This window comes from Schistosoma haematobium, chromosome 2, assembly GCF_000699445.3.
Source record: "Schistosoma haematobium chromosome 2, whole genome shotgun sequence".
Taxonomy (NCBI): Eukaryota; Metazoa; Platyhelminthes; class Trematoda; order Strigeidida; family Schistosomatidae; genus Schistosoma; species Schistosoma haematobium.
Window position 1 is genome coordinate 14191276 of NC_067197.1, and position 24544 is coordinate 14215819.

General features: G+C 31.6%; 1 protein-coding gene across 1 annotated transcript in view; it reads left to right on the forward strand.

Annotated features, from left to right (window-relative positions):
- The first annotated feature begins 7591 nt into the window (after nt 1–7591).
- MS3_00006265 (uncharacterized protein) overlaps nt 7592–24544 on the forward strand; it is a 52658-nt gene continuing 35705 nt past the window's right edge. Inside the window, exons 1-2 of the mRNA XM_012942447.3 lie at nt 7592–8318; nt 11554–11887. Coding sequence (XP_012797901.3) covers nt 8216–8318; nt 11554–11887 — 437 coding nt within the window. The 5' untranslated portion in view covers nt 7592–8215. The remainder of the gene's footprint in view (nt 8319–11553; nt 11888–24544) is intronic.

A 24544-nucleotide genomic window follows, 5' to 3' on the forward strand; every position in this document is an offset into this window, starting at 1 on the left:
TTATTTATTTACAATCAACCAAATGAGTTTATTCCCTTTTGAAGTTTTCTATCATTTGAACATTATTAAAAACTTATTTGATGTATAATAATTAGAAACAAACATTCAATATACATTAACTAATAAATTAAAGGTAAGTATTCTGCTTGAAAGAGGAAATCACAATAATAGTAATAATAATAACAATAAGACAGTGTACTAAATCTGTCATATTATAGTTGATGATTAAAATCTATTAGTATAAAGTAGAAGTGATGTGATCAGATAGATAGTCTACAGAAAACTCAAAATGGTATCTTGTTACAAATTATTTACAAAAAACCAGATATTGAAGTTATGTTATAATCGGCTAGTGAAAAGCTCTCAGGTGAACATAGTTGAACACTTTATAGCTATTATAGAAAGGTAAATACAGGTTGTAATAATGGCTGATTGATAGTTGTGAAAGAGGTAAAAATATTAGTTTTGAAAAAAAAATATGCATAGATTATGGCAGATAGAAAGGAAAATTGAGATCATGAAAGAATTTGGGAATGAATATACTATTTTTGTACTCTATGTTTAGGCTTCATCTGGTGGATGGCAATCTCTTCTTCTTTACATTGGTTTTTCACTTGTGTTTCTCTTTAGCTGATTCACCTGACTGTATGTATGATTCGGGTGAAGTGGCGTACCTTGAATCAACGAGATTCTCCATGATCTAATATTGACCATTCCATGTTGGCTTTCCTTATTATCAATATTTATATGAATTCATCGATAAAAAAGCAATCAATTAGACAAAATGAAAAACCTTTAAGAGCTGGAAGTACTTTGTAGTATCAAGATAAAACCTTTTTCTAACCACGAAGGAAGATGTTCGCTAACTCCTTGGCTTAGTTGTTTGACCATACCTTCAATACAACTTTATCCACAAGAGAAGCTGAATTCGTAGATATGTTTGGATGTGGGAAAACAGATAAATTACTTTTCTGTTAATGAATCACTATAAGTCATCTGGAAAACAACAGAAATGTATACATTTATACTTATTTAAATATTTATACGATTACGTATTCATCTATCACTATTCTCTTAAAAATCAACTTCTTATACATATTAAACATTAAAGCTGATTATTCAATCAACGAACTGATAACCTTTAAATGGAAAACAACATGAGAATTGTCATTTAGTTACGGTTAGATAATTATTAACTCTTTTCTTTTTAAAGTGGACAAATCAATACAGAATTTGGACTGATATTGATTTTTCTTTCTTTGTTAAAAATTCTCTTGTTGGGATTTCTATTTCTGCTTGTTTTTTCTTCTTTTAATCAGTTAACATATTGTTATGTACCGACAAGAATAATGAATGGTAACTTTTGGGATCTATTGATGGACCAATACTAAACGTATATTTCTATTGTATAATTATTAGGTAACTAAACTATGCATATTCATATTCCTCTTATTATAAGCTTTATTTTGACCCATAAACTATTATTATACGTCTTACCATTCTTGAGTTATAAGTAGTATATTAATTACTACCTCCGTCATTCACAGCCACATTTGGCCACAAATGTTGTTTCGTATTTTGTGGTACGATGTGGTCTGTTTGATTAGTATATAAACTCAGTATGTTTGAAATATAATGATTCATATCGCAGAGGTTCGGATTGGTGTTCTGAACTTAACTACCTGGACTAGGCGGAAAGCAGGGCCAATCAGGACTCTAGGCTGCTCGCACGTGTTTTACGCGTCTTTGGTCCGATCGATAAGTCACTGCCCTTTAATCGGCGGTCACAAGTTATAACATATATCTTGTTGTAAAAGGAAAACATAAAATGAAATGAATACAATGAAAAAGGGCGTGATGGTAAGGAATTTCTTCATAAAAAAGATACTGAATAATGACTATAAATAGAAATATATTTTATTTTACTATATTTAGCTAACCAAGCTGAAAACAAAGGAAATAAACTGAATGATTGTAAATTAGCAAAATTGAGTTTATTTAATTATGATTTTATAAATTAGTTGGACATTAACATCGTTGGATGTCAACTCAGTGGTTTGGAGGTTAAGAGTTTGCGCACAAGACTAAAGGTACTAGATTTGAGTCACGCATGCCGGGATCATAGATTCGCGCTACTGAGTAGTTCCATACTAAGATGAAATGGTCATCCAATGTTTCTAGGTTTTTTAATGATGGTTTAGCTTAAATCGACTCATGAATTTAACTATTATAATAGTTATTGATGAAGAGAAGACATATTTAATTCGAACCTATTTAATAGACTTTTCAAATGTTCTGGATCTTTTCAGGGCTCCTAGAATAATTCATAAATCTAAAGTAAGTTCACTGTGATCACATTTAGTGACTCTATATTATATGAATTAACTAACAATGTGGTAGAATCATTAGATCAGTTCGTCAACCTGTTAGTATTATTATTATTCAGACGACGAGGTTACTTACTAACTGTTTGCGAGCAGAAGGTTGAGAAGATTGAAGTAAATAGAAGAGATAAGGAAAGTGAAAGCAATCAAGACATTAACAGAAATGAAGGAGCAACCACTGTGTAATTGTGCACTAGTAATAAATTAGTTATACCCACCAAGTCTTCTTTCACTACAATGTATGCTGAAACACTTAGTTGTAGCGTTCATATCTCTTTATCATCAGTGAAGTGGTCTCATCTTAAATCTTCGCTCGACAATGATTAATTTACCGGTAAATTTTCAAGACTCTGGAATAATCTGACACAATTTTTTCGTAAAATCAATTCATTCTTATTATTTATTCGTTGCATTAAAGTTTACGTCTCCTCTGTAACTGCCTTAAATATTCCTACAGCTTTAAATATACCTAATTTCACTACAGTGGCACTATAAGGTTATATGACTTTATTTGTTGTTATTATCTAGCTTACTTATAAAACTTCCCTTCCTGTAGACATTTTACACTTACACTCTTCTTAGTTAATATAACTAGTTCAAAAAATACCTATCTAGATCAGTAAGTCATAAAACAGCCTAGCTTAGGCGAATCCGCATACATATTATAGTAATTGTTGAGGTTATTGTTCTATGCTCTTTATTTTCATTTTTTCCGTTAATTGTAGATATCTTTACCCTGTAACGGCGCTCAAACTGTCCCTTAATACATTCTTCATACTTTGACAGGATATCTCATTTCGACCAATAAGAATAACTGACAGTGACGGATAACTTGATATTCATAAACTAAGATAAACATAATGAATAATAGACTCTCTTCAACAGATCTAAATGAGTTTGGGATCTGCATAAAGTCGTAGGAAACATTAACACGGCATTTTAAAATATTATTTAGAGTTTTTCATTATTTTTATATTCTCAGTTAAAATGTAATTAATGATCCATCAAATATTTGAAATTGAAATGAGATATGCTTGCTTATCCAGAGAAAGACTATGTCAAGTTATTCCTGAATATAAAGCTTATTGACGTTTTAGTGGCCATAAACAAGGTTTCATCAAACTTTCTAGTTACTCATCATCAAATCTAAAGCATCGTTTCTGTGTTTGTGTGATCGATTGAATGAGGTATACGCCTACTACTGTATAAAATTAATTCCACATTTTTTCGTTCATGTGTCAATAACTTTTGAGGATCATAATATTAAACGTCATTTGAACAATCGGACTGAAGTTTCATTCATTTCTAGCTAAACGATGTAAAGTTGATTTGCAAAATATCCATTCTACAACAAATTAAACAATAGATCCTTTCGGTAGTTTCTTAAAATGTATCATTCAATCTAATAGTTGGATAAGTGAATCTAAATTTTATGTCATAATTCAACTGCATAATCACATTGATGATCAAACATATTGTAAGGTTATGATTATTTAAAAACGCCTAGTTATAACTAATTTCTGGCCCAGATAATCACTATATGAGAAATAAAAAAAAGAGTAAAAGCATGGATCGCATACATCTTAATACATTATTATTTCAAGTAAACTTGTAGTGAACAAGAACAAGAGTGGAGACAACCAAATGTACTTGAGCACAAAATTATAGAACATCTCACTAAAGTCTGAGAACCATACCGTGAATAGTTAATTTGTAAAATATCAGTCCATCGTCTCAGATTTCATTGTTCATACACTTTCATACCGATTGCTCTCCGTTGCCATTCTTTCCCTCTCGACCTTCCACTGAAATACATTCTATATTTGACCATCATTATAAACTACTTATGTGGATGTAAGTAGCTAACACCACAAACTGTGTAATTCACACTTGACAACGTCGAAACTATATGCTTCCTTGTAAATATTCACTTGATAATGTCAAATCATAGATGAATTATAGTTAACAGTAGAATATGGGACATATCTTCTACCCTATTTGGAACGCGATAGCCCGATTCGGGTGCATTCCAGTGTTAGTATTCACGCTGTGAATCAAACGCGGTACCTTTCGAATCAAAAGTTTAATGAGTTATTCATTGAGTTACTAAATCCAGATAACTGCTAGCTTATGTAACGGTTATAACGTTTATATTAGTTATTGTAAGATTTGAATTATCCCGTTATAGATATTTAGACTAATCAGAATATACTCCTCATGGGTAATAGTGTGATAATTCATACTTTATTAAAATCGATATATTACTTACTTACGCCTGTTACTCCTCGTGAAGGAGCACAAGCTGCCCACCAGCACTAGCCACTAATCCCGTTCTGGGCAATCTTTTCCAGCTCTGTTTAGTTATTCATTCTTTTCATATCTGATTCTATTTCTTGATATACTGTGTTCTTTCGCCTTCCTCTTTTCCACTTCCATTCAGAATTCCAAGTTAGGGCTTGCCTCGTGATGCAGTTTGATGAGTTGCGTAATGCATGTCCTATCCATTTCCATCGTCTTTTCCTGAATTCCTCCTCAGCTGAATGCTGGTTTGTTTTCCCCCACAATAGGCTGTTGCTAATGGTATCCATCCAATGGATGTTGAGTATCTTGCGTAGACAACTATTTATAAATACTTGTACCATCTTGGTGATGCTTGTAGTAGTTCTTCAAGTTTCGGCTCCGTGAAGGCCGAGTTCTTTAAAAAATGGTTCACCGAAAATGATATGTTTATGAATTTTTTAAAAGAATTACACACTATTGATTTCAAAATAATAAAATTGTTAGTTATTTTGTATGTCTTTACTTCATTGTATTCATTTAGTTAATGAAAACAGATGAATTTCTGAAAACCATGTAATTTAACGTAGGATTAGAAGTTTCTGTCAGATTGTACAGTTCCACAATCCTATACTGATAATTATCATGTACTAACTAGTGACTGCGTCGATTACTTTGTTTAAATATTTAATGAAGGTTACATGATTTAACTCCTACCTAGTATTCTCTATAAAAAACAGCATTGGGAACCGTCCGGGTGTTAGTCAAAATCATTTACCTTTCTAATGAGACGGCAGTTCACCAATGAGCTTGAGTATTCATCAAACTATGCACAGATTCACTGACATTGGAAGAATGAACCACCGATTATCAACATAACGATTTGATATATTGTAATCAACATGTAATCCAAGAAACGCAGGTTTCATTCCGTTTGTGATTTTGCATATGCTTTGGTTGAAATGTTACAAAAGAAGCTGAAAAAATTATAGGTGAACATTTAATCTTAAAAAGTTATTCAACTTATCCCCTCATGAAACTCACTGGTTCGATCATTATCTCACTGACGGAAGGTTTATGTTATGATCAATCAATCAATCGGGCTGTAATGCTTTAACGTTTAACACTTGTATATAATAAATATAAGACTTTCATAATCGATTAAAATTGAAATGAATTCATTCTATAGCGTGGAATTAGGGGATTTCTCATTTTCGAAATGTTAAGCTGTTTCTATGATAAACGTTTTCCTTAGAGTATGGATGATTTAACTCGGTATATGTTATTTTCCTTCATTTAACATTGTTTATAATAATAAAACAAATCAATAAACAGGAGATGTTTACCGAAATTCAGACCATCATTATATATTATTCAATAATAATAAACAACAATTGTTTATTGTTGTATTTCACTAATCATATGATAAATATAAACAACTTTATAATCAGTTTGAGTGTATTAATGTGTGTTTTTATTTAAGTCATTGTATTCACTTATTTACAAGTTATATATTATAGAAGAAGTGATTTTGAAGGTCATCAAAGTTCGTCAAATATAAAGAAACAGTGGATAACAAATTGATAAATATGAAGTGAAAACAAATTTGACAAAAAAACAATTACATAGTTGAATTCGCGAGTCTACTGAAGCTAGACCACTATGGAAAACCAGGGAGCATTGGACGGCCATTTGGTCCTATTTTGGGACTCTTCATCAGTGCGCATCCACGCAAACAACACTCGAACCCAGAAACTAACGATATTGCACGTAAATGCTTAACCTCTAGACTACTGAGTCGGTTGGCATTCAACGGTGTTAATGTCTAACTTCAACTAACCCACGAAATCGAGCACCTTCCACCATTGTGTTTAGTGAGTTACTATCTCGCAACAGACCTGGTTTAGTACCACTGGTCACAAGTTTTCACTAGAACTCCAGGAAATACCTCTTGAAGCCAGTCACTAATGAGCATATGTTGGTTATTATCAGAACGGGGGTTTGTGGAGATTTTGGTAATTTTATAGTTGAATTCATGAGTCATTTAAAGCTAGACCACCATGTGAAACCAGGAAGCACTGAACAATTTATATGCTCAAATCAATTTTGAAAGATTTCATTTTATTTTTATTTTTTAACTGTCATAGACTAGATGAAAATCTATTTAATATTTTGATAGTTTTGAGATAGGATAAATGTAGATGAATTTTTGGCGTATTAGTTTTCCAGCTTATAATATATATGCTGTATCATTAATTCAACTATTATTTAATTTCACTAGTTGAAATCATGAGTCAATTGAATCTAGACCACCATGGAAAACCTGGAAGCACTGGACGGCCATTTGGTCCTAGTATGGGACTCTTCATCAGTGTGCATCCACGATAACGCCCCCCCTCACGAGATTCAAACTCTGGACCTATCAGTAGGATGCTCACCGGATTTTCCATGGTGGTCTAGTTTCAATTGACTTATTATTTCAACTATTGAAATTACTGAAATCCACACAAAAAACCCCTTCTGATATTATTTAATTAACAATTATTGTAAATATATTCACATAGATTCATTTAAACTGTTAAAAACACTAAATGAGTTCATTCATGTGTGTAATTTTAAACTATCAACTTATTTCTAACCATATAGATCAAATGAATTCATTGTTTCTAATATTATTTTATTTCCGTTATTCTAGATTTAAAATGGGTTTTTTTAAATTGAGATGGTTATTTGCAAACCTTTTTTTGTTATATTTCGATGTAATTTCCAACGAGAACTAACGTCACATGAACGTAGACTGTAAGTTAAATAGACATGTATAGTTGTTCTTCTTGTTTCCTCTTAACTTCCTTTACAATGAAATATAACCAGATTTTTTCAGTGATTAAGAGATTTTAACATTTTTGTATTTTAATTCTACTATGCAGATTAAGATAAATAGTATAGCAGCAGCCTCTGCATTATTAGATCTCAACATACGCAAAGAAAAAACGAATATCCTCAAATACAACACAGTGAACATCAACTGAATCACACTTGATGGAGAAACTCTGTAAAATGGGAAAGCTTTCATGTATTTGGGATGCATCATTGGTGAAAAAAGAGGATCTGATGCAGACGTAAAGGCGAGGATCGGCAAATCAAGAGCCGCATTCCTGAAATTGAACAAATATGGAACTCAAATCAACTGTCTGTCAACTAATATCTAATTCACAATCCTCAATACGAACATCAGGATAGTCCTACTGTACGGAGCTAAAACTTGGAGAAGTACCACAACCACTATGAAAAAAGTACAAGTATTTATGAACAATTCTTCACATAAGATACTGAATATTCGTTGTCTGGATACCATCAGTAACAGCCTTCTGTGGGAGATGATAAACGAGCTTACAGCTGAAAAGGAAATTGGGAAAAAACGATGAAAAGGAAGAAGACATGCATTATGGAATTCACTAAACTGTATCACAAGGCAAGCCCTAACTTTGGATCCTGATGAGAAACGAAAAAGAGGAAGGTGAAAGAACACTCTACGTCGAGAATTGGGAGCGGACATGGAAAGGATGAATAGCGACTGGAAAGGATTGTCCGGGACAGAATTGGATGGGGAATGTTGGTGGGTAGCTTTTGCTCCTCAACGAGGGTTAAAAGACATAAGTAAGCATTTTGTAAAGCATGATCAAAAATCAGGAATGTAAAGTATCCATTTTGTTTTAATTTTAAATGAATTTATCTGTTATAAAATATCTACAGAAACAGTATTCAGTTTTATGGATTATATATTTACATATACGGCCTATGCTTCTCCATGAGGGGTAAGTAGGCAAGCAATTGGGACCAAATAATATAGATATATACATGCGTAAGTAATTAAGTGAGTATTCGCATTTGCATATTTGATCGATTTGTATAAACTTAGAAGATCATTGATGGTCATTATTCAATAGTTGTCTCACTTTTAAATTTCTCGTTTTCATTCATTATATTTGTTCATTTGAACCCTTTGAGAATTTATTTCGAAATTAATTTCTACTATAAACATTATAACGTACTACACTGATTGAGTAGAGATACTATCCCAGTCTGAAGGTACCTTTCATTCTAATTTGACATCAGTTTCATTGATTGATTTGGTTTTGTTTTTAATAATAAAATTAAACATTGACAATATTTCATGCTATTCAACTGAGGCAATAGTGAAATTGTTATAGAGAAAAATAAACAATACTAATTAAGTCAGAATGGGTTGTGTGGAGATTTTTAGAAATTTCACTGCTTGAAATCATGAGTCAATTGAAGCTAGACCACTATGGAAAACCTGGGAGCACTGAATGGCCGTTTCATTGTAGTATAGGACTCCTCAGCAGTGCGAGTCCACGATCCCGCCCCCCGCGAGATTCGAACCCAGGACCTATCAGTCCTGCGCCAGGCGCTTAACCATTAAATCAATGAGCCGGCATCCAACGGTGCTTCCAGGTTTTCCATGGTGGTCTAGCTTTAATTGACTCATGATTTCAATCTGTGAAATTTCTTAAAATCTCCACAAACCCCCTCTGATAATTAGTTCTAACTTTAAATAAAGTGAAAATTATTGACTGGGACTCCACAAAACTATAATGTCATATTCAGTCACATATAAGTTCTAGTCTAACGATAACACAGAGCTGTCTTCATCAATATCTTCTACATATTTTATAACTACTTTTATGATGTGTTTAATAGTCTCTAACTAAATTCTGATTGACTTGTAAATTGATGTTTTATCTTGTCTGATGATCTGCGAAAGGATATTGAATGGATATGAATATATTTTATTACGTAAATCATGCAACATAATCGATCTCATTACTTATATAAATTTCTAGCCTCCTATTCTTGTTAGTCTAGTATTTTAAATGAATCTGAACCATTCACATTCTATGCTCCGAAAAGTAATATACAAGTGGCAGAATTGCAAAAGGTAATGACTAAGATTTGTTTCCCGATTAGGAACTGAAACAAATCTTTGTTTAAATCATCTATACAAGTATTTTCAATACATCACTATACACACATTTACATAAATAAATCTTCTATACCATATTTCCACCTTTATTAAAATCTTCAATAGATTATTGCCAACAAAAACAATAGACACATTGATTTAAGCTTATGAGAATCTTCTCACCTGTTTAAATGAAGTGAATTAGTTAAAGTATTTAATCTAACGAATATTGTGTTATGTATTTAAATAGTAGTGAAACGAAAATCATGATACAATCTAAAGATTATATTGACACATAGTTTTGTAAAATACAAATAAAAACAAACTGAACAGTTCTACTTCAAGCCTACTTACAAACTGTTGAGAGAAAATTGACGAGATAAGTCAATATGAATAAGGTTAATGTTTATAAAAAGGGAATATGGATTATTTTTCACACTAAACGTTAAATAATTAAAATCAGTGATTGATGTATTTATCTTATGACTTGATTGTTGCAACTGAGAAGGAAAATAACAGTAATACTTAAAAAGGTCCATTTACAGAAAACAAACATGGAACATCAAACTGACCAACTTCTATAGTTGGCTTTACTAAACACAAAGAGGAATCTTATTCACTCATTGTGTTACCAAATGCATCATATATATAGTACTGAAATCATTGACGAGGAGTTTACATGACTCACAAAAATTTTGTCTGAAAAAGGTTATCCCATCCGTATCATAGTGAAGAACATCAAAAAGGTGTCGGAGTAGGGAATCCGGCAATTCCGTTTCAAAGAAATATGTTTATATGAATCTGGAATTTATAGGTGACTAAGTTTCTGATGTAATTAAAAATCGGTTGAGGACAACATATTCTCTTTCTATATATGAATTGAAGCCAGAGCTGGGCGTACAAAAAGTGCATCTTATCCTTATTTTGGCTTCATACTATTATTATCATACATCGTACGTGAAAATATCTCCTACTCTCATCAGTTACTTCTTATATCCCAATGGTTTTATTCATAATTGTTTCTGATATCATTTTACTTTATTTGACACCTCTATTACCTTTGATTATCGTAACAAAAACATTTGAACTATCTTACTTAATCTACATCATCATCCACTGATAACACACACACACATAAACTTTTATTATTGTTATCCACATTACATATTCTGATATTGTCATAATCTTTCGATTAAATCAACAAGTTTATTCCTTGTTCATATATGCTCACAAAACTAATACTTTAACAAATGTTTCGGATATATATATACATATTCTATTGTACAACATGAATATAAATTTGTTATATAAAAAAAGATTGAAACAGTATCTCAACTGATAACAATGATAATGACAAAAATCATGTAAAGAAGAAGAAAAAGAAGTAAAGAAAAAATTGACCAATCAAAAATAAGTTTTTATAAAATTGAAGATTATTATTTATTCTTTTATTTTTTTGTAAATTAAGAATGAACCAATCAAAATACACTAAATTAAACAATAAAATATAATAATAATAAAAAGAAGAAGAAAACAAAAAACTAATACTACTCACATATATTCTATGAGTTAAATGAATCATTTCTTTATATATTCAATGAATAGAATAAAACATGTAAAATATTTATTGAATTGTTTATTATTTAAATGTACTGGCGATCTGCTTGAATATCTGGGCTAATTGTTTCTACCATCGAATTATTCTGTAATTATTCATAACTAATAAACACCATTACATCATATTAATATGTATATATGTATTAAATCAGTAAATAATTATAATTATAATGAAATATTATATGTTAATGAATTTCATTAAAATGTTCATTATATATTTTAATAAATTTAATTATATTTTATTATTTATTGAATTATATATTATATTTGTAAAATGTTTACCAATAAAAGAAAATCAATTATTAATGAATCAATCATTATCTTTAACAAAATTTACAAATACTACTTATTATAATAAATTAATAACAAATGAATTGAATGATTTATGGAAAGATAATCTGACACCAGTTATTGGTAGAGTAATATGGTGTATAAATGAATCAAAACAAAAGTGGTTATATTTAAATAAATTTGACAATCAAAATATTAATAATAATATTACTAATAAAAAAATTATTTTAATCAATTCTGGAAAATTCTATTGTCCACAACCTAATCAATCCGAAGATATGAAATATTGTTGTGGACCATTAGGGAAACAAATATGTTGTAAAATAACAGATACGTAAGTCATTTAAATAAATAGTAATATACATCTTTTGTTACTTTAATGAATTCAATTCATTATGGTGATTGATTGATTGTAATCTTTATGAGCGGGGGGTATTTTAAATTTAAATGATCATTACATTTCAATAGACTTGATAATCTGTTACTAGAGTATTTCCAGTGAATTATTTGTTATTCTCCATAGATAAAAAAGAACTAAATGACACGCTTTATTCGATTTTTTTGTATTTTGTTAATTACTGAATCCTAAAATTAATGAATTCAATATTAAATCTCTTAAGTAAATGTTATAAACAGTAGATGACTGAAAATTGGATATTGATTTCTATCAAACGATTTATTTACTTACTTACTTACTTTGTTACGCATGTTACTTCCAATGGAGTATAGGCTATCGATCAGTATTCTCCAACCCATTCAAACGAATAATCAATTTGATTTACTTATACACATTATAAGTGGGAACTTATAGAAACCATTTTAGAATAATTTAATTATCTAACTAATTCTTAATTTAACTAAAAATAAATAAGGATACGTTTTTTAACAAAAATCAATAGAACAATCTCATTACATGTATAACTAAAAATCAATAGTTCCTTGCTTAGAATATACTTGCTAAAGTTTATACAGTAGAAGTGAAATGTTTACAAATATATATTTAAATCTTATCAATATGAGGATTTGTGAAGAGTGTGGTATTTTTGCTGTTAAAATAATAATTTGATCTAAGCTAGACAATCATTGAAAGCCTGGAAACATTAGACGGCTGTTTCGTTCTAGTTTAGGAATCTTCAGTAGTACGTATCCAACAGTTCAATAGATATTTTATCGGTTAAGGTGACTTTTTAATTGGTAATACCAGTATTCCTTGATAAGAAAAGTGTACATTCTATTACTACAATTTTTACAATTCGCTATACTAGTAGCAACCATATACTCACTAGTCAATCGCTTCAAGATGTAATGCCTAGAGTCCTGGTGAGAAGCAGCGACCAGTGGATTCCAGTTCGTATCAGGTTTAAGAAAATCTATGTAGCATTTTTCAAAATCATGGATTAATTGAAGTTAGACATTAACACAGATGCCAGCTCAGTGGTCTAAAGGGTTAAGCATTCGCGCACGAGACCGAAGGTACTGGATTCGAGTCACGCGTATAGGATCGTGAATTCACTCCGCTAAAAATTCTCATACTAAGATGAAATGGCCATCTAGGGTTTCCAGCTTTCAAATAAGAGTCCATTTCAGATCGACTCGTGAATTCAACTGTGAAAATTAATAATTATAATGAATATTATATTTACTGGATGATTATCATGTTTTTCGCCACTAGGACACTATAAGATACAATGAATTCTCTAAAAGAAAATAGTGTACAATCAGCCACAGTTCCCTTCTTCAGTTATATAATATGTAATGTAACAAACTGACTTATTTTACAAGGTTTAAAAAGTTTTTTTTTTAATATTAAAAAGGGAAACCGGCGACAATAAAAACTACCTAATGAAATCCCATATTTTACTCGATTTCTATTTTGCCATGGCGTTAACTACAAATCATTCTTTTTATAGTAGATAGTAACACCAATCCTCAAATACATAGATTATAGTCACTATTCAGATGACAAAGAAGTTCATTTATCTCTTTGTAGTTGTCATTTATGTAATTAGACCATAGAAATGTATTTGTGTTTATCACTTTTCCAGCCTAAAGTTATATTCTTCAGTCTTTACAAAAATAAAAGGAGATCTCCAAACAAACTATACGACAAAAGAGATGCATTAAAAATTACATGACTTTGCATATCAAAATATTATAGAAATCCTAAATTATAATATTGACAAATACTACTCATAACTAAAAGTAGTTTATAGTCAGTATTTGAAATTAAAAAAAGAAATCCAAATAATAATAACAATCAAAGTGAAACAATCAATCTCATTTTTGGTGTATAAAAAAAATAGATTTCTTCAATATAACAAATCTGATCCTGACGCAAATAGCATAGATTCTCAGAACTTGCTCAATAGTCAATTTGTATCATGTGATTAGCCATTGGAACTAAATTGATGAATAGATACTTTGAGTATGTAAAGTTTCTCATTTTACATTTATTTATTACAATATTTAATTTAATGAATAACGATACGTTTAAAACTTCTTTACTTCTGTCGATGTGCGTTTATATGAAGTTATGTCTTTGAGACATTAGTCCCATGAAATTTCTTTAACACAACACACAAATACTGTATTCTTTTCCCTTTAATGTATCAGAATGTTATTTTATACGTGTATTTTAAAACTAACAAATTAGTTATGAAAAAAAAGCAATCCAATTCATTTGCATCACATATGAATTCTAGTCGCTTGAATTTCACTTATGCCTGTAATATGTATTAGTTTTCTATTTATGGTTATTTTTATCGTTTACAGTAATGATAAAAACATGCTAGAAACAAGATCTTGAATCGATTGAAGTTACACATTAACATCGTTAGTGGTCTAAGGGTTAAGTGTTCGCACACGAGATTGAAGGTACTGGGTTCGAGTCTCACATGTTGGATTGTAGATGCACACTACTTAAGCATCCTATACTAGGACAAAACCACCGTCCAGTGCTTCCAAGTTTTCGAAGATGATCTTGCCCAAATCGACTCAAAAATTCAATTTTTAAAAACAAGGTATCTGTTTTCACTAAAACCAAAGAAACCTTTTTGTCTATATCATATAACGCTTACCTATTCATATTAATTTATAATGTTTTATATCATTTTCTAGAAATTATTTAAACTAATTCACGATAACTGGCATTCCCCTGTGAATAATATTTTCATATTTATTTGAATCACTGGTAAAGTGATGATAAACAAAAATTGTAATGCAGATTGACAAAAATAAATGTTTTCCTAATTTAGTCAATGGCTTATATTGCATGTTTCAACGCATTAAAATGTTTCGTACTTTGTATTTTGAAATGATAATAGTCAAAAAATGTTGAAAGCAAGGAGATCCTAGACAGTTTATTCCTAATAGCATGAGATATCTCACCAGTGAGTATTTAATACCCCTATCGGGAATCTAACGCAGGCCTTCCAGACATCGTTTGGAATTTTTTTTACCTTTAATCCACCGAGTTGGCACCCAGCGGTTAATATACTAACGTTATTCACTTCACAGTTATTATATCAACTTATGCACTATATTCCAATGTCGTTTGTGTGTAACTGCATTAGATCTGAGTTCGCTGAATTTCACTCGTCAGTCAGCTTTTGTAATTAATCAATAATAAGTACATGATTTTCAGTAGAGTCAGTTCATGATGTAAAGCGTAAACTCCGAAAGTCTTCACAACACCATCGTATCAATGTTGATAAATCTAAGTTGAAAGGAAAAGAATACGATTTATAAGGGGAAATTTATCTAGAAAAACATCATATGAAAATTTATATGAGTTCTACATAATTAAAATTATATCACAGATAAAACGTTACAAGTTTATCATAAACTCAGTAATATGATAAGACAATTAATTTCTCGTCTGAACTTTCGACCACTTGAAGTGTATATTTTTCTGATTAGATCATAGAAACGACAAATGAACTGAATCAAAGTAAAGTTACATGGACCATTAACAACTATCCATTCTACCTGTTGTTTCAGCAGCTCTCCTGAAGCTAGTCTTTGTTGTCCAACCTGATTCGAATCTTTTTCACTGATTCCAAGCACCTCCAGGTTGCATTTTTTCATTTCTGCAGCAACTTGGATGACTATCCCGGTCTCCCACATTGTACGAACATTTCGTGTATCTAAATTAACAGTTGCTCTGGTTGTCAGAGGAGGCATCAGCCTCGTGACTTCCGAAGGAACTCTGCTTTCATCATAAGATGTCATAACTCTTCTAAATGAAGACCTTTCAACTCTCAGGGCAGATTTGAAATGGTTTGAATTATTTTTTCTGGTTAGCGTTTATTTAGCGAGTTAGTTTTCTATAGTATGGGTTCGCTAACCCTATCCCTAACACTCCTCCTTTATCCGGGCTTGGGAATGACAGTAGACCCAGAGATGCTCCAAGCGAAGTTACCTGTTATTTAAGAGTACAATTTTCTAGATCGTCTCGACTTATTATTTGTTATGTAAGCCACTAACATCAATAACCTCTTGATCTCTGTAGTTGGATTTTTAAAATCATAACAATTAAATTCGATCATTTTTTAAAAGAAAAAGGAAAGACGTTTTATCATATTTTTTCTCTCTATACTGTGAATGACTTTGATCTGACATACACATTTGGATTAAGAAATTTTGGGCGTCATTAGATTGAATTGATAAATCTAATCTGTATAACGTGAAAATTATTTAGTCTGGATAAGTGTAGTAGCTTTGCTTCGTTAATCAATCACCCTTGTAACCGTTATTATATACATTTCAACGGTGTTTGGAATCAGAAGGCAATGATAAGCGGCAACTACAGTTTATTAGCAGATAGCGCAGACCAAAGTTATGGGCACTTCAGGCGAATTTGAAGCAGAGAGGTAATTATGTATATGCGATCAATTACATAGGCAAATTTATAGTCAAATCGCATAAAGGCACAGCAAGGCTAAGCAAAATTTAATGATAGGATTTGAGTACATATTTACATGGGGAGGAGAATGAATCACCCAGTGATATTTAAGCAATCAACATTTTAGCTAGATCCTATCATGTGACCTAGTGATCATAACGGTACAAAGAAATAGACGAATTGTTACTGTTCAATTAACATTCTCTGTTAAGTAAGTTATTAAATTGAGGTTAAACAAAACTACCCATAATCGAAATTGGTTACAGAATAGTTGCTATATAAGATTCTGTTTCATTTTCAATAGGAAGAATTCAACCATGTAATAATATATTTTAGTCACAATTGATTGATCACTGGTTGGTGATCAATGTCATGTGTGTCGAGTCCTTCCTAGTGCAGATCCAATGCTATCAACCAAGTTGCAATGTGGCCACTAGTCTAGATAACTCGACATTGCGTGCACTATGTTGTCAACAGGAAACCCCGGACCCGGGTTTCGTGCTGCTTGGCACTCGTCAGCAAGGTGTACCTGTAACCTTGAGCGAGCTGGTGCTCCCTGGCGGATTCAATCTCGTGTCACCCTGTCCTACAGGAGGTTGGTCGCGGCCCGGATAGCCCGATGGTAACGTCTCTGGCTGTGAAGCTGGGTGACACGAGATCGAGCCCGTCAGGGAGCACCAATTCCCTCAAGATTACAGGTACATCTTGCTGACGAGTACCAAGTAGCACGAAACCCAGGTCCAGGGTTTCCTGTTGACCACCTCCAACAAACATCTTATCTCACTATATTTTAGTCTTCACTTTAACTGATTTCATAAAAACTAAATTTGAAAAAGCGTTAATAAAATTTCTGTAAACATGGAAATCAACCGTGAACTTATTAAATTAAGTAGATCGAAATGTTTATATAAAATTTTTCCCATCCAATAAGAGCGAAAAAAATAAAATAAAATCATGTCATCATTTCATACGTTTTCTACATACTGAATAATAAGCACAAATATGCTTTTATATCATAAATGGTTTGATAAACTCATCTAATCTGATAAAGACATACTCTGAGTTATATATCAAAGAAAAGAAAATACTTCATGTGAGTAAAATATTGCTACTAATAATGACCTAAAATTTCTATCCGTTTGTAATACTTTTATTAATACTACTATCACTGTTACTCCTACTCCTACTACTACTAATACTACTACTACTACTAATAATAATAATAACAATAATAATAATAATAATGTGATGGACATTGAGGCGTGATAAAAAGAAATGTCAATCTTTTTTTCTTTAAAAGTGTCTATATTTACGTAAATAATCATATCCTTAGGAGGTTACATGACCTTAACTAGTGTTAGATAATATGAATGCTATTAATGATGACAGCAGTATTGGTCATAATAAATATTAACTATATAATAAAAGGTTATGATATAGAATATTATATATTTACTCACCCATTCTTTATCTGCTATCATATTTATCTTAAATTGAAAATGTCATTTCAATTGATTTGTAAACATGGAATCGATACCTGGCGAAATCGCTAATGGTAATAATAAAAGTTGAAACGTCGTGGACTGGACAAAACTGCTATTCTGCGGTTAAACGATGAAGAAAAATATTCTGTTACAATGGCTGGTACTATGTCAGGCTCAAATAGGTTACTCTAGCATTTGGATAGACCAATCTATTCATTCTTCTCAAGCTATATTGTTACCCTGTCACTTGGTCGCATATTAACCCAGACTATTTTTTATGTGATCGTGTGTGTGTGGATAACGTACCCTATTCATCATGTGTCTGTAACATATTTTCGTTTGACTGTAAATATCGATTCTCGTTTGTTTAAATAGAGTCGGCAAATATGCCTTCTCGAATCCGTTTCCCCTCGTTTTCTCATCTTTGTTTTCTTCCCCCGATTGTCTGCTCCGATCAATGATTGTATGAAATATACGTATTCGAAATCAGTTCTCGTATTTAACTTATTCGATTCCATTATTCACTAACACGATTTATGTCAATGAATATATACGAGGATAGCTGGGATGTATTATTCAATATCAATCACCATACGATCAAATTAGAGTCGGAAAAAGGCTACACTAAAATTGATGAGCCCGTCGATATCATCATCGTCCGATCTAATTAGTGTCAAAAATTCGGGCCATACTAAGCTGTGCTATTTTTCATAGTTCAACTTCAAAACCATACAGATGTACATATGAACAGATACAATTTTATAGGTAAATATTGATGGTGGCTGGCAGTGAAATCCAGGACGCGCGTCTTGTCTCATTTAGGACTCTTCAGATCGATACACCTGAATCCCAGAGCTGATGCTCACTCCGGGACTCATCAATTGCAGTTCTGAACAACATTCGGAAGATTTGAACAACCAATACACGATGGAGATACAATTTTAGTTAAGTCGCATTCAAATTCAGAATTTTTTATTAATTTTGTTTGTACTTAAGTTGTTTTATAAACACTCTTGGATAAATCAAACTGTCGAACAGAAAACAAAATACCTTTTTGTCAGATTAAACTTATAAACAGAAGGTTTATTTAATGCGAAAGTAAAATAGTAAAAAAACGAATAAAACGTAGTTAACATACGCTGATCATTTACCATGAGTAATGTATACCTTTGATATTTAAGCTATACAAAATAATTACTAAATGAAATTTACTTAGGCTTGGCATTTCAACTAATTCAGAAACTTTCTGTACATACGTTTTTGGAAAATCGTATTCTGTGTAGATCTCATCAGTTAAATGCATGTGTATACACTGTGCCCACCGCTTTTACTCAATATATAACACTGCAACTGAGAAACACATCCGATATATCATTTATATTCATTGTTAACTGATGATTTTTTTGAGAGAGAAAAGTGAGTAAATACATTCAACATGTTATCCTTATGCGATGAAGAGTAATCTCAAAAAGATATTTAGGAAAACTTCTCTGAGTTCTGATAGATTGGATGGGTAGAAGTATCGGTCAAATCTAAACAGGAAATTAATTTTGTTAGTTTTACATTGTAGGAATTTTCTAGTAAACTGTTAATAAATTTATATTTCGTTACCGGCTCGGCGGTCTAGAGGTTAAGCGTTTGTGAGTGAGATCGAAAATGCTGGGTTCGAGTCCCACGCATGAGATGGTGGATGCGCTACACTGTGGAGTCCCGTACTAGAACGAAACGGCCATCCAGTGCTCCCAGGTTTTCAATGATGATCTAGCTTAAACTGACTAGTGAATTTAACCGTTAGAAAGTATTTTCGTTCTACTTTGTGATTCAGTGTATTTTGAGGTAAATCAAGTTTGTAACTTGCAAAATTATCGGATAAAATTTAAAGATTCTAAATAAATGTAATGATATTTAGTTTGAAGCTTAAGAGCTTAATTTTTTTATTTCTATCCTGATCAATAAATCGTTTGCTTATAATGCTTGTGAATTAAGGCAATATCGAGACAATACACACAGTATGCACATATACCAATAACAGACTGATCAATTGTAGTCCTAAACGTCAATGGGAAGATTCAAATAAACAATACCAAGCGAATTTAAATCGCTTGAATGTGTTATTAATTCATTTAATAACTTCCGGTTTTTGAGCATATTATCTAATGTTGCGTTGTCTGTGTATGATCTCGCCAATGATTTATTTACAGTCCTATTACAGTATTGAAATATTGTTGTATAATATAATATCAATAATATCGTTTACCCTAACTCATCCATTTAACGGCAGATGTATTTCATAAAACCACTATGTTTACTACCTATTGACTGACAACACAAAATCTCCCAGTAAACTTTAACCATATCGCGATTAAAATAACTATTACAGATTACAATAGATGAAGATTGTGCGACTGTCTCGAATTAACTTACGTTGAAAACAGTATTCAATGAACACCAATACCACGAGTTAAAGTTCGTACGTTCAACTCTTGAAGGAGATATCAATGTACACTGCTAAAGCATTTAATACTATGGTGACACAATTATCCAATACTTTCTTGTCTTTACTAATAATTTAACTAAAATCAGTCTATTAAGCAAACAATTTTCAAAATGATTATAAAATTTTATAAGTAACATGTTTACCTTGTCTAGACTACTTATTTTGAGAGGTAATTGAATAACATCTCCATAACCTAATTTATAATCATTTATCTGATCATCTCAATTAGTCAATAATCAATTAACTCATCTACATGGAAGTAAATTTATATAAGAGAACTGTAGACAATTATAATTAAAACACAACTAAACTTGATCAACTGATCATTCTCTCAATCATTTAAAAGATGAATTTTTTAAAGCCAAACCTGACATTACATATAAATCGATTTGTTATAGTATAAAGGAATACAAAACAGTTTAATCTAATAAGAAAGTAAAACGTCTAGAAAATTTGTTGTTACCAAGTGTAATTAACTTAATTTGTTTGTTTCGTTTTTTTCTTTCTCTGTTATGATTTTTAAGAAATAAGTTGTTTATGAAAATGAATCAGTTTAAGTATTGGATTTATTTGGTTTTATTTATTTATTTAAACGTATAAACATTAGTGCAAGGAGACACCAAATAGATATACGCTACATAAATCATTCGATATGTGTGGTGGATGGGATACTGTTCTGGTGTCCAAACCGAAGTAGGCGATTTTCTTAGTGAACCACACACCAGGCCTTTGACCTAAAGTTCTGATCCACAAGGCAGTGAAGCAACGTAAGGAAATGTAGTCCTATGGTAGTCAGCCATTTGTCTCCACAGGAGGATGGGGCGCATGTGCACCATTGGTTTAGAACCAGGGTTTTCAAACTCCTTAAGGTGGACCTTTCGTGTTCACCAACCTGGTTAAAGCATCGGACGCTCGCTTTTCATCATTTCAATTTAACAAACAACATCCCTATCACTAGAAGGCAGTTATTAGGACTTCTCTGATATTGGTTGTATGCACGTGGTCATCTCGGCCGTACCAGCGAATTTGGGGGCCTGCTTATTATCTTAATGAATAGATGTTCTTATTATAATTAATTTTGTTACTTAATCTGAATTCGTTTTACTTATCTTTAGTTATTAATGTTTAGGAGTTAGTTAGAAATAACATTATTATTATTATCTTAAATGAAACAGAATATTTGTGATGTTTAACTGAATAAGATTGATATTATTCGAAGGATGAATAAAAACGTTAGATTGTAAACGAAAGTTTTGCATTAATCATTAAAATTCATAGACATTTATATAATATATATTATGATTTCTATTAGATATAAGTAACTGGTCAATTGATAAATTTCAGTACAGTGAATTATTCAGTATTTTATACAAATTAGTCAATAACCTAATGCGTATAGACTGTGGAGATAGTACAGTATTAATCGATTAAGTGTTTTAACAAACAAATATGACTAAATCATTTAGTTATCTACTGGCTATTTCTTAACTGTCATAAAATGTAGTCTTACTATCAACAAACCATTCATAATTTTCTAAGTAAACATGGATACCGATCAAAGCTTCTAATAAAACATATATCTGGAGTTAGGCGAGAAGCAAAATAGCTGACAGTACCAGAAAAGCTTTTGTTCCTGAAATTACAGTTTAAAGATGATATAACCAGAGAAATAGTAATTCGATATATAAGAAACACTGTAGAACGCTTACTTAAACGCAGCAAGATGACGCTCTACTTTCTTAAACCAGATAATAATGAGTTCACTGAATAAGGATAAACTACCTAGTTATTCAGCATCCATGTGAATTTATTATCTCTACTGCTCTTGCGGAGCCAGTCATATTTGGTGCATAACTAGACAAATACATAGTCGTACTTCTAAACGACATATCTCTTGATCATCTAAAAGAAAGAAGAAAGTAATAAGAATCTCAATCTCAGAGCATTGCTCAACATGTCGATAAGAAGTCAGTTTATAAAGCCACCTATAGATCCCCATGGAATATAACCTATTGCACCGGAATCCGGCTGTTATATAAAGCAGAAACCATAAAAACACATATCAAATACACATAACCCCTTTATAAAAAGAAAGGTTTTACAAACTGAATTTGTTCTGCCATTCAATGTAGCCTATGTTATGCTTCCAAAAACGTATTTTTAAAAATTATCCGAACTTTGATTTTGTTACTATCTTAATTCATAATTTCAGTCTAACGTTACCTGATTAATAATTTTATTATCCAATCTGTATTGCACATCTTTTATTAAACATTCATTTTAATTTCATACTAGACAAAACGTTTATACTAAAATCTAATTAAATTTCTTAGTTAAGCCATCACCATCTATTCGGCATCGATTTTATACTTAATTGTACAACCGATAAATTAATATAGAGCTTTTCATCCTTACAATTTCGTAAACAACACTCCCGCCACGAGGAGGCAGTGAGTAGGACTTCCCCTGGCAGAGAAACTAATTTGAAAGAAATATTTTTCACTTAGCTTGTATTTTATATCTACTCTGTAGTGTAGATAAAATTCCTACCAATAGCTTACTCATCAATTAGCTATGACATCAAACTATCTAGTACTAACTATAAAGAAAATAATCTTTAAAACAGATCAAATTATTCTGTGATTCAAAAGTAATAATGATATTTCATTAATTATTGATTTTGTGTTTATACCAAGTTAGTTGGTAAATCCATGTAACTCATTGAAAACTACAGTGACGTAATATGAAAAGAAAAGGAAACTCAACTGTTTTCATTAAATCACCTTTCAAATATAACGAAATTACATCTAGTTTTCTATTAGGACATATTTGAAACTTCACAGGTTGAAATCATGATTCAGTTGAAGCTAAACCACCATGGAAAACCTGGAAGCACTGGACGGCCGTTTCATCCTAGTATGGGACTCCTCAGCAGTGTAAACCATGGTGTACGGTGGCGCAACTTCGTGGATTGGTTGGAGCTAGACATTAACACCGTTGGACGCCGGCCTAGCTGTCTAATGGTTAAGTACTCGCGCACGAGACCAGTAGCTCCTGGGTTCGAATACCACGGGGTGCGGGATCGTGCATGCGCACTGCTGAGGAGTCCCATACTAGGATGAAACGGCCATCCAGTGCTTCCAGGTTTTCCATGGTGGTCTAGCTTCAATTGACTCATGATTTCAACCTGTGAAATTTCTAAAAAATCTCCACAAAACCCATTCTCATATTTGAAACAGTTAATTCTGTTGATAAACCCTTTCAAACATAAATAAGTAATATTGTGATATGAATCAAATTATTTTCAATTTGATGTACCCTATCAAGAATAAGATGTAGAAAATGTAGTTTGATAAACGTAACCAATACAAACCATGTATGTACATCTGCTATAATAGATAATTTGAGTAACATAAATATTGATCGATACATGATGTGTAATAATTGAGGGCCTGCTTAAACATCTGGGCTACTTGTTTCTACCCTCTAGATATTTCAGAAAGTTATCTGTTTTTGCTCGTTTTTTTACACATTATTATTTTTATTAATCGCACAAGGTGAGTTTATGAAAATTTTGCAAACTTCCATTGTACAAACAACAAAAAAGCTTAACCAGAGACATCGTGGTTGTTGGAAATCCTCAGTGAAAAAAACGTACAGATGTCGATTCCTGGACTGAGAACTTCTATATTAAATAAAGTTAATAATAATAATACATTATGCTCAAATGGTAACTGATTGTAAAACTGATCTGTTACCCATGTCATCTAAACAAACTTAAAATCTAAGGACAATATAAATAACAGTAAAACATTTTTTCCTAACTAAATAAGATGTTTATATCACTGGTTGAAATCATGAACCAATTGAAGCTAGATCACTACGGAAAACCTGGAAGCACTGGATGGCCGTTTCGTCCTAGTATGGGACTCCTCAGCAGCGCGCATCCACGATCACGATCCCGCGAGATTCGAACCCAGGACCTACCAGTCTAAAAATCTCCACAAAAACCATTCTGATAATAATATGTTTATATACAAAAATCTATCAAGTAAAATTGATCATGACTACAAATGATTTACTATACAGTTAGTTTGACAATAAAGA